Below are 15,466 nucleotides of genomic sequence, written 5' to 3'. Positions count from 1 at the left end.
TCTTGTGACTCTAGTAGAAAGGGACGTCGTTCGTGTAGTTCTTGTGACTCTAGTAGAAAGGGACGTCGTTCATGTATTCTTGTGACTCTAGTAGAAAGGGACGTCGTTCATGCAGTTCTTGTGACTCTAGTAGAAAGGGACGTCGTTCATGTAGTTCTTGTGACTCTAGTAGAAAGGGACGTCGTTCATGTATTCTTGTGACTCTAGTAGAAAGGGACGTCGTTCATGTAGTTCTTGTGACTCTAGTAGAAAGGGACATCGTTCATGTAGTTCTTGTGACTCTAGTAGAAAGGGACGTCGTTCATGTATTCTTGTGACTCTAGTAGAAAGGGACGTCGTTCGTGTAGTTCTTGTGACTCTAGTAGAAAGGGACGTCGTTCATGTATTCTTGTGACTCTAGTAGAAAGGGACGTCGTTCATGCAGTTCTTGTGACTCTAGTAGAAAGGGACATCGTTCATGTATTCTTGTGACTCTAGTAGAAAGGGACGTCGTTCGTGTAGTTCTTGTGACTCTAGTAGAAAGGGACGTCGTTCATGTATTCTTGTGACTCTAGTAGAAAGGGACGTCGTTCATGTAGTTCTTGTGACTCTAGTAGAAAGGGACATCGTTCATGTATTCTTGTGACTCTAGTAGAAAGGGACATCGTTCATGTATTCTTGTGACTCTAGTAGAAAGGGACATCGTTCATGTATTCTTGTGACTCTAGTAGAAAGGGACATCGTTCATGTATTCTTGTGACTCTAGTAGAAAGGGACGTCGTTCATGTAGTTCTTGTGACTCTAGTAGAAAGGGACGTCGTTCATGCAGTTCTTGTGACTCTAGTAGAAAGGGACATCGTTCATGCAGTTCTTGTGACTCTAGTAGAAAGGGACATCGTTCATGTATTCTTGTGACTCTAGTAGAAAGGGACGTCGTTCATGTATTCTTGTGACTCTAGTAGAAAGGGACGTCGTTCATGTATTCTTGTGACTCTAGTAGAAAGGGACGTCGTTCATGCAGTTCTTGTGACTCTAGTAGAAAGGGACATCGTTCATGTAGTTCTTGTGACTCTAGTAGAAAGGGACATCGTTCATGTAGTTCTTGTGACTCTAGTAGAAAGGGACGTCGTTCATGTATTCTTGTGACTCTAGTAGAAAGGGACGTCGTTCATGTATTCTTGTGACTCTAGTAGAAAGGGACATCGTTCATGTATTCTTGTGACTCTAGTAGAAAGGGACGTCGTTCATGTATTCTTGTGACTCTAGTAGAAAGGGACATCGTTCATGTATTCTTGTGACTCTAGTAGAAAGGGACGTCGTTCATGCAGTTCTTGTGACTCTAGTAGAAAGGGACGTCGTTCATGTATTTCTTGTGACTCTAGTAGAAAGGGACATCGTTCATGTATTCTTGTGACTCTAGTAGAAAGGGACGTCGTTCATGTATTCTTGTGACTCTAGTAGAAAGGGACGTCGTTCATGTAGTTCTTGTGACTCTAGTAGAAAGGGACATCGTTCATGTATTCTTGTGACTCTAGTAGAAAGGGACGTCGTTCATGTATTCTTGTGACTCTAGTAGAAAGGGACGTCGTTCATGTATTTCTTGTGACTCTAGTAGAAAGGGACATCGTTCATGTATTCTTGTGACTCTAGTAGAAAGGGACGTCGTTCATGTATTCTTGTGACTCTAGTAGAAAGGGACGTCGTTCATGTATTCTTGTGACTCTAGTAGAAAGGGACATCGTTCATGTATTCTTGTGACTCTAGTAGAAAGGGACGTCGTTCATGTATTCTTGTGACTCTAGTAGAAAGGGACGTCGTTCATGCAGTTCTTGTGACTCTAGTAGAAAGGGACGTCGTTCATGTATTCTTGTGACTCTAGTAGAAAGGGACATCGTTCATGTATTCTTGTGACTCTAGTAGAAAGGGACGTCGTTCATGTATTCTTGTGACTCTAGTAGAAAGGGACGTCGTTCATGCAGTTCTTGTGACTCTAGTAGAAAGGGACGTCGTTCATGTATTCTTGTGACTCTAGTAGAAAGGGACGTCGTTCATGTATTCTTGTGACTCTAGTAGAAAGGGACATCGTTCATGCAGTTCTTGTGACTCTAGTAGAAAGGGACGTCGTTCATGTAGTTCTTGTGACTCTAGTAGAAAGGGACATCGTTCATGTATTCTTGTGACTCTAGTAGAAAGGGACGTCGTTCATGTATTCTTGTGACTCTAGTAGAAAGGGACGTCGTTCATGCAGTTCTTGTGACTCTAGTAGAAAGGGACGTCGTTCATGTATTCTTGTGACTCTAGTAGAAAGGGACCTCGTTCATGCAGTTCTTGTGACTCTAGTAGAAAGGGACGTCGTTCATGTATTCTTGTGACTCTAGTAGAAAGGGACCTCGTTCATGCAGTTCTTGTGACTCTAGTAGAAAGGGACGTCGTTCATGCAGTTCTTGTGACTCTAGTAGAAAGGGACGTCGTTCATGCAGGTTTTTGGTGTCAGTAGAATCATTTGTAATCATTTATGATGCAGCTTAATGTCATATCAGTGTGTGAATGTTCCAGTTATTAAATGCTGCAACTAATCATTCAGAAAGGGCTGTCTATGCACTATTTTATCAGTTGTATTTGTTTTATATCCTATATATATTCATGTTGCTCTGTTGGAGGAACCATATCTACTCTGTAGCTAATGTGCACATGACAATTAATCCTCGAAACTTGAAATATAAAATACACATTTCCACTGATAAAGGTCACACTCTTTATTTACTACAGTTGATGCTGAACAGTCACACAGTTCTTCCTCAGCTTATTGCATGTGTTGATGTCTCTAGTAGAAAGGGACATCGTTCATGTATTCTTGTGACTCTAGTAGAAAGGGACATCGTTCATGTATTCTTGTGACTCTAGTAGAAAGGGACGTCGTTCATGCAGGTCTTGTGACTCTAGTAGTAGAAAGTGATGTCGTTCATGCAGAAGTTGGGCCTCAGACCCTCGAAGGTGCAGTCGGACGTCTTCATGCTGCAGCGGCCGCAGTGGCAGCTCAGAGCGACCGGGTAGGAGACGGACGGGTCGATGCCGGGGGGGCAGTCAGGGAGGTCAAAGGTCACGTAGTGGTAGTCGTGGTACGTGCACACATGCTGGTACACTTTGCTAGACCGGGACTTGATGACAGGGTCCTGGGGGGGAATATTATTCACTTACAAATTATATATAAACAAATCAACTTTACACATCCGAACATTTTCCGAATATATTCACTGTTTTTCACGTGTTGTTTATCTGCCGATATGTATATCTGTATTGGTTTCAATAGAGCCTCTAATACATGGGTCTCAGACTCAGTGGCACAGCCCCACCTAGTGGCAGCAATAAGTAGTTAAAATAATATATATTTTTTAAATGCAAAAGAATACATCTTAAAATATATTTTACGATCATGTTTAATCATCTGATTTGTCTGTACATTGCTGTTTTAGTCTGTGTTCTTCTAATTAGTGTCTACAGTGTGCCTGTTGAGCCGTGTTGAGCCCCTCCCTCTGTTGTCAAAATGAATGGGTGCTGTAAAAACTACACTGCGCATGCTCAGAGTCTTTTTCTATTCAATGTGTGTGGCAAAAACAGAATCACCATAGGGGCACTGAGCTGCCATACCCACCATACGTCATCTCACATCATTCAGAGCTGATTGGCTGTACAGTAAGTATGGGTGCCACGAAAAGTGTAGTGTGTGAAGAGGAGACGAGAGGAAAGCAGCGTACAGCGATTACAATCAGTCAAATGGAAAGAAAATGAATGAGGTTGACCGTCTACTTCAGCTTTGGTAAGTTCATGTTCTGTCATATATGTTGTTGATCGTCTGTGTTTCGCCGATTGGCTATTGCTCTGCTGGATGGATTGATATTGTGCCATGGTCTTGTTAACACGGCCCACCAGTGCAGAAATACCTGGATGTTGACAAGCAAGCCTCTATCACGACTTTTACTTCACTATAACACACGTTTTTGTCAAGCAAATGTATATCATGTACTACACATTCTCCCTCCCAACTCGTCCTATACGACAGGATCCCTTGGCGTCAGTATCAACGCGGTGGGGGGGGGCTTTAGCGTCGATGTTCAACTATCAGGGAGTCCCATTAGAGCACATGTGTCAAACCCGAGGCCCGGGGGCCAAATCCGGCCCGTGGTGGTTTTGATTTCGGCCCGCAGGATAATTTCTAACTACTATTAGATCTGGCCCTCCGGTATATTGCACCTTCTCTCCATCCTGAGGGTCTCCTCCGCTCAGAGCCGGACCCCAAACATTGATGACCTTGCACCCGAGATGAGATGCCAAGTGTCTGAGCTAGCATCTCAGAGCAGCAACTTGACTTTAATGGATGCTTCCTTCTGCACTTTCTCTCTCACGACAACAGGGCATGTTTGGTTTCTCTCTGAGGGGAATTGTTTGTTTTTTTTGAAAAATGTAATCATAAGAAATGACCGAGGAAAAGCTAACCCTAACCCTGGGGGGATTGTCCACAGTACCGAATGTATGTAAGTCGCTTTGGATAAAACCGTCTAACAATTGACATGTAATGTAATAAGTTCGTTAAAATATATATAAACATTGAACCGGTCCGGCCCTCGACTACCCACTTTGAGTTTGACACCCCTGCATTAGAGCGACACCCCCCCCCCCCCTATCGGAACCACGGATAGCCAGCTATTTGTTTACGTGTTTAAAAAAGCACCAGAAGCTTGTATGTAAACATCTAAGTTTTTCGTGCCCCACCACTTTTGTACAAAAACGCCACTGGTCAAACTCAATTTCATCACGGGCCACGTTAGCCAGTTGTAACTTTATGACTATATAAAATATACACATATATAAATATATATACAATAATGTATTATATCACATTATTGATTACTATCGGATAGGGTAATAACTTCATAATTAACTTCGTCTCAAAGCAGAAGTCTCGGGCAAATAATTGCAAGTCTCTTCAGTGCGCATGTCACGAAATGAGATGCATTGTGGGACATGTCGGTTATGGGCAATGTGCTTTTGTAACGCGGCATGTAACCGTATAATAACCGTATTATATTCTCTCAGAGCTCTTGCCAGCCACATGATACCCCTTAATGTCTCACGTTGTAGAGATGCAGTCTCTTTGAACAGAGACAGGGGGTGTTGATGATTACCCCCACTGTTCCCACAGTACCTTGGTGGGGCAGTATCCGCTGCAGATGGTCGTCTCCACTTGATGACACTTCGGACAGCCGTCCTTCTCCAGAGAAATCGTCTGATTCACCAGGTGACAGAGAGGCAGCTGGAAGGCAACTGAGGAGGCAGAGGTTTGTTGGGGAAAATCCTGAGTGTCCTCTTCCAGCATGAGAGTAGCATGCTAACAAAGGTATCTCAACTGTACGATACGATACGATATACTTTATTGTCCCCGTAAGGACATTTGTTCTGGGCTCCGTCCAGCAGTTCCGCATACATGTACATAATATACAAACATAGTGGACATGTAGCTGTGAACATGACAGGATGTGTGATGACCTAGATGTGGTTAACATGATGACTCAGCCTCTATGGAGAGAGACATCAAGCATGCTCATTTCTGACGTGGAGCTAATCTGAAGTAAACATTGAATACTGCTTTCTATTCCTCCATCTTGTGGCTGTAACTCCCTCTTTGATATCAGCATGTGAAGGACTCTGCTCAGGAACTAGGTGATGCTCTGTATGTGATGACTCCTTCCCTTCTGGAGAGGATCACAGATACATGGATCAGAGGCTGAAGCTCAAGCCGGGGACCAGGGAGATTTAACATTTTTGAGATTTTGAGAAAAAGTCAGAATTCTTAGAGTCTTTGAAAAAAGTCAAATTTTTGAGAAAAAGTCTAATTTTTGACAAAAAGTAAAAAAAAATTGTAAAAGTCAGATTTTTGAGAAAAAAGTCAACATTTTTAGAAAAAGTCAGATTTTTACGATTTAGAGAAAAACGATTTGTTCATGACAGCAGGATGTATGATTTCCGACAAGAACCGGTATTCCTCCATCTTGTGACTGTGTGACTCCCTCTCTTGGATATCAGCATGTGAAGGACACTGCTCAGGAACTAGCTGATGCTCTGTATGTGATGACTACTTCCATTCTGGAGAGGATCACAGACACATGGATCCTGAGATTGAAGCTCAAGCCGGGACCAGGGAGATTTAACATTTTTAAGTATTCAGAAAAAGTCTGAATTTTGAGGGAAAGTCCGAATTTTGAGAAATCAACAAAACACAAGAAGACAACTACAGACAGCACCACATGGTGGCTACTTGTCGTAATTTAGGGCTGCCTGTATGGATCAGGTTGTTGCCGAAGCGAGCCCTTTTACTATAATAATAATATGTTATGTATTATATAAACCGTATACAATGAGCGACATCTAGTGACGGATTTTGGAACATCGATTTGATTTTTCTCATGGCAGTTAGACTCTAGAGACAAACCAGGGGACTTTATTTTGAATCTGTGTCCATTTGACATAGACATACTTTATTGTCATTTCAACGAGACACAGAGTGGACTATTAAAACGAAATGTCGTTGTACTGGCTTACAGGAACAGCACAATATAAAAACTGGCTAAAATTGTACATATAAATAAATAATAGTGACGTGGTGCAGATAAAATTAAAGATAAAGTGTGCGTTTAAAATATAAAGACTTACGATACATATAAATAAAATAGACATACTATATTACAAATATGTGCTCTTCACACAGCGTAATGTAATCTCTATGTTACTGGTCTGCTTGCTGTTCAGCAGTCTGACGGGGGAAAAAGCTATTTCAGAATCTGGATGTTTTGCTCTTAATGAAGTATTTTATCCAATATTACATTTGGTTTATATATTACTCACGTAGGGGTTAGGGTTAGGTAAGGAAATAGAGGTCGCCTGTCACCATCTTGTGGTGGCAGGGGAGAGGCACGGGCACATGTTTCATATCTTGGTTAATTTAATAAAACCAATGCTGTTCTTTGAGAGTATTTTACCTTATTTAGGGTAATGTGAATACAACAACTATAGCATAAGGGAGGGAAGGAAAAGATGGGGAAATGGAGAAAAAGAGAGTACTGATTGTAAGCGATAAAATACTAGTGAGGGGTAGGAGAGGTTTTTAGGGTTTAGGTTCAGAAGGGAAGAAGGTTTGGATTAGGTAAGAAGGTGGGGAGTGGTTAGGATGGGGGGAAGGGAAGGGTTACATCGAAGGGAGGGAAGAGTGAAGGTTTAGATATAAGGGAAGGGAATAGTTAACATGGTTAGGAAAGGAGATAGGAGTGAGGTTAAAGGGATTTGAGGTAGGGAGTGGTTAGGCTGTCTGGATCGGGGATTTGGGAATATAAGTAGTTCTGCCCAATGCATCTTATCTAACCCATACCTGTGTACTCTTCCTGGGTAGGGGGGTTAGGGTTATGACATGCAGGGTTTTAGGCCTTGGTTTGAACATTCAACCCTGAAAATAAAAGATCAACCAGAAATTCTTCCTTTAATCTTGACCTGACGAGAGTAGATAGTAAGTAAGTAAATCTGTATAGGAAGACGAGTTAAGGGATAGAGGAGAAAAGGTTATGGCATGATTACAAAGCCTGTCACTTTATACATTGAGGAGATCAATGTCAGTCTGTTAACCAAAGTGCAGCCACCTGACGCGGTACTATCTGTTATTAAAGATCAGAGCAACAGAACAGAACGAGACGGGTGCATCCGGAATAACAATAAAGAAGCAAAGAGATTGTAGAGCAGTGAGAAGGAAAAAAGCTCGGTGTGTCAATTCACTAAATTGCCAGTATTTTTCGTTTTTGTGAAAAAAAAATGGCCCCCTCTGATTTTTGAACGGCCCCCTCAGTCATTTCATCCTAGAGCCGGGCCTGCTAAATGTTCCGATCACGATCCATATCATTATGACATTATAGTACTTTGCATTGAACTGGCGCTTCTATCCACAGAGCGATAAGTCCTTTTTCTGTCCCCAGAGTCAGGACTAAACGCAGCGTTCAGTTATTATGCTCCAAACATCTGGAACAGACTCCCAGAAACCTGCAGGTCTCTGGCAACTCTGGCAACTCTGACTACTTTCAAATCCAGCAAGAAGACTTTTCTTTTTGTCGCTGCTTTTGTCGCACAACTGCGCCGTTGTGTTCATCAGTAAAGTGGAACTATTCACATCTTAAACTGCACTGTAACTTTTTATTCATGTTTTTTTCTTTTAATGTTTCTTTTATTATCTTTTACTGTTTTTAAAAGCCTTTGTCTGAATGTCTTTCATTGTTGTAAAGCACTTTGATTTGCCTTGTGTTGAAAGGTGCTATCTAAATAAACTTGCCTTGCCTAAAGAACAAAATGAAAATGTATTCGCTTCACAAACTATTGTTGGTGCTATTTTCTCTTATAGAACATTGAATCTGCTCAAAGCCCAGAGTGAGCAGCTCAGAGGGACTTTCAAAAGACACTCACAGTATAATATAATATTATAAAAGTACTTGTAGTTACCTGCCGGAGCCGGGGGCCAAATGTCAGCTCCCAAAAACAGACTCAGCAAGAAGGAGAACTTCACTCCTCGGAGCTGAACAGCCATCGTCCTGAAGGAGACTTCGTCAAACACAAAACTGCAGTCCGTTAAGGGTGAAAACACACAACCTGGCATCCTTAAAAATATCAACCTGGCATCCTTAAAAATAACAACCTGGCATCCTTAAAGCATTATTAAAGTGTCTACTAGACCAGTGCTTCTCAAAGTGTGGTCCGCGGGCCACTGGTGGTCCGTGAGCGCCCCCTAATGGTCCGCGAGTATATTGGTAACATTTCACATTTGAAATAAATAAATACATGTAAGTTTTCCGCACTCTCGCGGGAATATCTCCGCAATGGAGCGCGCTAAAGTTTCACTTTCAATTGCGTGATATAGCCCAGCGCAACACCTCCATCGCACATGTTGCCACTTGTTTGTAGCATTTTCAGGCGATTTGTAATCTGTTCTAGAAAAGCGATGCGATTTTGGACATTTGTGGAGTTAGGTGGTCCGCGAGTGTTTTCTTATTGGTTAAGTGTCCTTGGTATGCAATAGTTTGAGAAACACTGATCTAGACGAGATGCACTTCTACATGTTGAGAGTTTGTGAATCCATTTCATATCTTCTATCAGAACAGGGGAAAGAAAACGTCAAAATAAACCCTTAGATGTTTATCTTTACTAATTTTGTTCCTGTAGATTTATCCTAAATTCACCATAAAAGGCAGCACAGAATTACCCACTTTCACATTTAAACATAACATATTAATAACATTTAAAACAAAAATACATTAGCCTTAGTTTAAGAGATATCATGTTGATATAATGTACCTTTCCCCCCTGAAGTAACTCACCGATTAAGTTTCAGTATCGACTTGTTTAAGTATATCCTATGCAATACCTGCTTTAACGACTATTTCTCAACACCGTAATTATTTAAAGAAAGATGACTGCCTGCAGGATTCATCCCACTTTCTCCTCTTCTAAATCAAAGAGAAATACATAACACCTCATCCAGATCATTGTATGTAAAAGCTGGTTGTCAAAGACTCACCTGTGTGTGTGCGGGCGGTTCTGATGCCGGCTCTCCTGCTGGCTTTATACCACAGAAAGACTCTGTATCCAGGACGCACGCGGGTCGTATCGGACGTCATCCCCTGGTTACGTGTTCAGGATGTCAGGTTTAATCCGATGGTCAACGTGACACGCTCACTTCCTCCTGTTCAGTGATTCGTTGTTCAGAGTATCAAGGCTGTCTTTTTTTACTTTGTGTCGGGAACATCAGTGTCCTCTTCCAGCATGAGAGTAGCATGCTAACAAGGGTATCAACTGCAGCTGTGAACATGCCAGGATGTGAGATGACCCAGAAGAGCATCAGGACTGCTTGAGGCAGATGATAGCTATGTGATGAACATGATGACTCAGCCTCTATGGAGAGAGACATCAAGCATGCTCATTTCTGACGTGGAGCTAATCTGAAGTAAACTTTGAATACTGCTTTATGTTCCTCCATCTTGTGGCTGTGTGACTCCCTCTCTTGGATATTACATTACATTTAGCTGACGCTTTTATCCAAAGCGACTTACAATAAGTGCGTTCGACCAACAAGATACAAACTTGAAGAAAACAGAATCATAAAGTACATCAGGTTTCATAGAGCAAAAACATTTCAAGTGCTCCTCAACTGGCTTTAGAGGAGCCAGCCCTTTATTAGTATATAAGTGCTTTGTTAATAGTTCTATCCTCGAGGTGGAGTCGAGAGAGATGAGTTTTCAGTCTGGAAGGTGTGTGAGCTTTCTGCGGTCCTGATGTCAGTGGGAGCTCGTTCCACCATCTTGGAGCCAGGATAGCAAACCCACGTGTTTCTGCTGATGGAACTTGGGTCCCCCTCGCAGCGAGGGTGCAGCGAGCCGTTTGGCTGATGCAGAGCGGAGTGCACGTGCTGGGGTGTACGGTTTAACCATGTCCTGGATGTAGGAAGGGCCAGATCCATTCGCAGCATGGTACGCAAGCACCAGTGTCTTGAAGTGGATTCTAGCAGTTACCGGAAGCCAGTGGAGGGAGCGGAGGAGCGGCGTGGTGTGGGAACATTCAGGAAGGTTGAAGACCAGACGAGCCGCTGCATTCTGGGTGAGAGAGGTCGGATGGCACATGCAGGCAGACCAGCCAGGAGGGAGCTGCAGTAGTCTAGGCGTGAGGTGACGAGAGCCTGGACCAGAACCTGGGTGGCTTTCTGGGTCAGCTGGGGACGCATCTTCTTATTATCTTTATATTCCTCCATCTTGTGACTGTGTGACTCCCTCTCTGGATATCAGCATGTGAAGGACTCTGCTCAGGAACTAGCTGATGCTCTGTATGTGATGACACCTTCCCTTCTGGAGAGGACCACAGACACATGGATCCTGAGACTGAAGCTCAAGCCGGGACCAGGGAGAGTTTTCTAACACTTTATTTTCATTTTTTCTTCAACAACCCATACAGTGTCAAAGACAAAAAAAAGCAGGTTGTCCATTTCTTAACCCCCCCCCCCCCCTACAGAATAAGATAAGATGAATAGTACAAACACTGATGTAGTGAAATGATAGACAAACATATGGCTGACATCACAGCACAAACAACTAAACAACAACAAAAAAACACACAAAGGTTGAGATAAATGTTTTGGAAGGACAATGTCGAGGGGTACATTCTACTCTTAGAAAACGTATAGACGTCCAATAACCCTGTTCCTGACTTACATCTGTTGCCTAAGGCGGTGTTTTTCAAAGTGGGGGCCCCTGGCGGCCCCCCGGGGGGTCACGCAAAGTTTGAGGGAAAGGGACATTTTTTTCTCTTTTTTTTAAAGTTACATTTTGTTGTTGTTGTTGTTGTTGACGTTATTAATAACTGCATATCTATCAATCTGTGTGTCCTCCTTCGATGCCAACATTTTTACATTTTTTAATTAATATTTAATTTTTTTGTTTTTAAATCACACGACCGCCCTACAAGCCAATCAGAATCGAGCTGCCGGTACTGAGAGTGAAACTGAGTATCTGCTCAGCTCTTGGAGCAAGTGAGAGCTCGTGGATATTTCGCTCTGCAGCTGGATGAGAGCACGGTGTAGCAAATATTGATGTTTATATATATATATATAAATATGTTTATTGTTAATATTACTGTTGAATATTATATATAATATTATTAAGACATAAGTAGCTTTCAAAAATGCTAAAAATATATGTTAATTGTTCATATTACTGTTCAAGATTATATAATATTATAACGACAGAAATCACTTTAAAAATGCTTTAAAATATATTTACTGTTTAATATTGTGTTAAGAATATTTATAACAGAAGACACAATGAATGTAATGAATGACAAACAAAAGATACATACAAAAAATGTTTAGAAGAATAACTGATTATTAATTATTAATACAAATATATATTAAGAAAATGTATTAAGCTGTATGATTCATTTGTCATATTTTCCATCATTAAAAAATTGCAACAGGGGGTCCCCGCCAGAGGGTAATGCTATATGGGGTCCTTGGCATGGCAACGTTTGGGAACCCCTGGCCTAAGGGATCTACTCCTGCTGGATGCATCTGTTAGCTTTTAAGGTTGTTGTTTGTAATGCATTAAGATGACACAGGATGATTCGGGAAGATGGAAATCCAAAAATGTCCCTTTTTTTTGTATAAAGGGTTAATTTCCTCTGTGATGCGTCGTATGTAGGCTACTTACAATTCAAAATATATTTCATATTTACCTGCAATTGATTAAAGTTAGTTTGATATATCTTAACCTCCACTTCACCTCACTGAGACTGAGTACTTGCTACATGCTCGCGGGTTTACCATGTGTGTATTGTCACAGTGTTTCACTTCCCAAGCTGTGAAACTGAATCAAACTGTTTGAATTAAATAAGAAAAATAAATGAAAAAGATTACATTTACACACCAAAAAACTAAAACAAATGGAAAATGAATAAGGTATACAGACACAAGGAAACTATTGCTGTCTGGCAAATGCTAAACTGCTTTTATTGTTTGTTATTTAGTTTATTTTTATGTAAGATTAGAATAACCCTTTAAAATCCGGACAACAAATGTAAAAATAAGAAATACACACACACAAAACACGACATAAATGGGAAGAAAGTACACAATACAGACATAGGACGTCACTACCGTCTAGCAGACATAATAACTACAACAATTCTGTTATTTAATATACATTTCTCTTGAAGAAATTCAAAGTTTAAACGAAGCTTTCAAATCCGGAACTAATCATTCGTCATTTTGAGTCGGACATAAAAGCGGACGGGCCGATGTGGTATGCACTGCGCATGCGTGCTGACCAATATGTTACGAAAAATGCTTTTTACCTGAAGGTTTTGCTGGATACATATTTACTGTAAACGTGTTAAAATAAGACACACACACAGCGGGGTAATGGCGGAAGACGAGCAGGAGACCAAGAAGGTGAGTGTCTCGTGCAGCTGTTGTTTTATGCATGGTGTAAGGAAGTGTTTAGAATAGAGAGGCGATTCTAGAAGGTCAAACCTTGCATTTTAAGTACATGTTCCTGTTTGTGCTTGATTACTTTTACTTAAGTACTTCTTATTCTAGTTGCACACCTTAACTTAACCCATAAGGACCCATCGGGTGTCACGTGAACTTTAAATGTTCTGGAAGGTTCCTTATACAGCTGTAGCCTTGTTGTTATCTCATGAAGTCCGCACACTGAACAGTCTGGGGGGTCCAGGTCATGTGACTTTATGTTCCCATGACAACATGTCCAAGATGTCCACATGTGACCGAACGAGCTACAAAATTCAAGCCATTTAAGAATTAAAATGCGTACATAGCATATCCTTTATTACATTGAACCACATGTCTTGATCAAATTGATATGAGACGAACATCGCTGTAACACCGGCACTGAAAGTGGAGAGCTGTGCTGATTCAAAAAGAGGTAGCATGGAGAGGAAATGTTCAACATGTGTAGGATTTATAATTTTAACAAGATGTGCATTGCATAGTATAAATATATTTCAGCAAAATCAAATGTTTTTTATATTTTTCTATACTCTTGACGAGATGTTAGTCCCTCGTCTATTTGTATACATCGACTGTATATATGAATGGAGGTAGTGTCCGTGACGTCACCCATAGAGTTGCTGAGAAGCCCTTAGTAGGCGGAGTCGGCCGCTGCCATCTCGACAGTGACGTCAGAGTCTAACGGTACGTCCACACGGCAGCTTCAGAAGAATCTTCCACCGCTTCTCTGCCCGTTGACTTTGAATGGGGATGACGTCACTTTGCCTCGCTTTTCGCCGAACTGCATTGTGGGGGAGCGAAGCGAAGATTTCCAGGATTCAAAAGTTGAGCAATGTTCAACTTTTGAAGCTGAGCTGGAAGCGCCAGCCAATCAAACACGTTAATGCAAATCTGACAGTAGAAGCGCTAGCCAATCAAACCGCGTGTAAGCAGGGAGAACCAGACCGCAGTTCATTTCCTCATATTCCAAACGAGAAGTTACGGGAGCAAATCACCCGGTTCTTTACGACCAGAACTATTACCGGGATCCAAACCGGAGGAACCAGGCGTGGAGGGAGGGGGCAGAGACAGTGGGTGAAACTGGTAGGTTTTCGCCTGTTTGGGGAGTTTATATATATATATATATATATTGCTCGCATAAAATCCCCGGGGTTTTTTGCTTTGTATGTTGGGGGTGGAGATTCATGTGATTGGTTGTTGGTCGCGTTGCTCGCAAAAAATCCCCAAGCTGTCAGACACGCCCAGCTCCAAGATGTTCAAGATTTTTGAAAAGCTGCTGTGTGGACGTACCGTAACTCCAGCCTGATCCACATAAGGGCAAAGAGGCGGAGCCGAGGCGGCATCAGATAACTCCGATATTTAAATGAAGAATACTCCACCAGCCACCGACACGACAAACACGTCCGAGTTCAAGCTGTGTTCCCCGGATCAGCCCCTGTAGCGTCCTGGAGCTGACGGAGCCAGCAGAGGGACAGGAAGCTAGAAGCAGCAGTCACCGCAGAGACCTGTCCATCAAAGTGTCCACGCCCTAATGTATGCAAACACTTTAAGACCGAATATAACTAAAGGGGTGCGTTATAAAACGATGCCCTCCCCGATCCACAGTCATGAAGGTGGAATCTAACGATATCCAGAATAATTGTTACGGCATCCAGGGGTAGACGCATGGTTATTTCTGCTGTAAAGTTGGGCATGTTAACATGGGGGGTCTTTGGAAATCGCTCCTTTCTGCAGCCCCCTGCTGGCCACTAGAGGAACTGCAGTTTGTGGCACGTCCTTCTGGGCTTCCCACTTGTTTTTTATTTGAACCTGAAGCAAAACATGTGATGTTTTTTTCAATGGATAACAGAGTTATTTTCAATAGCTTCCAGACCTATGACATCAATAGTTTCCATGTCATGTGACCAATGCTCCAAATCAATGCACTCTTGTATCTGGGTCACTCACACCAGGAATAGATCACTCACACCAGGAATACAAATACACTTATATAAACATTATGGAGGTCATATAAGCTACAGATTTAAATGTGACCAGAGTTTGAAAGCTCCAGTGAATACGTGAGTTGACCTTTCGGGTGTGACTGAGTTCTAGGGCTGCACGATATTGAAAAAACTGACATTGCGGTTTTTTGTTCCTCTGCGATATATGTTGCGTTTTTTTAACCTGTTAAGCCCCAAGGTCCCGGCGGGTACTTTACTTTTTTTTTCACGACACAGTGTCTCAGGGGATCTTAATATTTAAGAACCTATAATGTGTCATACCAGATTAACGGGAATAATCTCAGCTAACTGACGATACGAACTAGGGATCCCGATCACCTTTTTTTGCTTCCGATCATTTGATTTTGACAATCTGCCGATACCGATTTTCCCCGATCCGATCTTT

The 15,466-nt window shown here is 41.9% G+C and overlaps 1 protein-coding gene across 1 annotated transcript; it reads right to left on the bottom strand.

Moving 5' to 3' along the window:
- Positions 1 to 2,918: 2,918 nt before the first annotated feature.
- LOC117443888 (gonadotropin subunit beta-2-like) lies at positions 2,919 to 8,596 on the bottom strand. The gene is made up of 3 exons (XM_034079698.1): positions 8,512 to 8,596; positions 5,183 to 5,301; positions 2,919 to 3,152 (listed from the first exon to the last, which is right to left on the bottom strand). Exons 1-3 carry the CDS (start codon positions 8,594 to 8,596, stop codon positions 2,919 to 2,921), a joined length of 438 nt encoding a protein of 145 aa, XP_033935589.1.
- Positions 8,597 to 15,466: the final 6,870 nt, after the last annotated feature.

Source organism: Pseudochaenichthys georgianus, unplaced genomic scaffold (genome assembly GCF_902827115.2).
Source record: "Pseudochaenichthys georgianus unplaced genomic scaffold, fPseGeo1.2 scaffold_696_arrow_ctg1, whole genome shotgun sequence".
In the NCBI taxonomy this organism is placed as follows: domain Eukaryota; kingdom Metazoa; phylum Chordata; class Actinopteri; order Perciformes; family Channichthyidae; genus Pseudochaenichthys; species Pseudochaenichthys georgianus.
The sequence above is the reverse complement of the archived record's forward strand: the minus strand, read 5'-3'. Positions and strand labels throughout refer to the sequence as shown.

Coding starts and splice junctions, on each gene's coding strand:
- LOC117443888 (XM_034079698.1), bottom strand. CDS start 8,596: ATGGCTGTTCAGCTCCGAGGAGTGAAGTTCTCCTTCTTGCTGAGTCTG. Junction 5,302..8,511: donor TTGGCCCCCGGCTCCGGCAG/GTAACTACAAGT, acceptor CTGCCTCCTCAG/TTGCCTTCCAGCTGCCTCTC. Junction 3,153..5,182: donor GCGGATACTGCCCCACCAAG/GTACTGTGGGAA, acceptor ATTCCCCCCCAG/GACCCTGTCATCAAGTCCCG.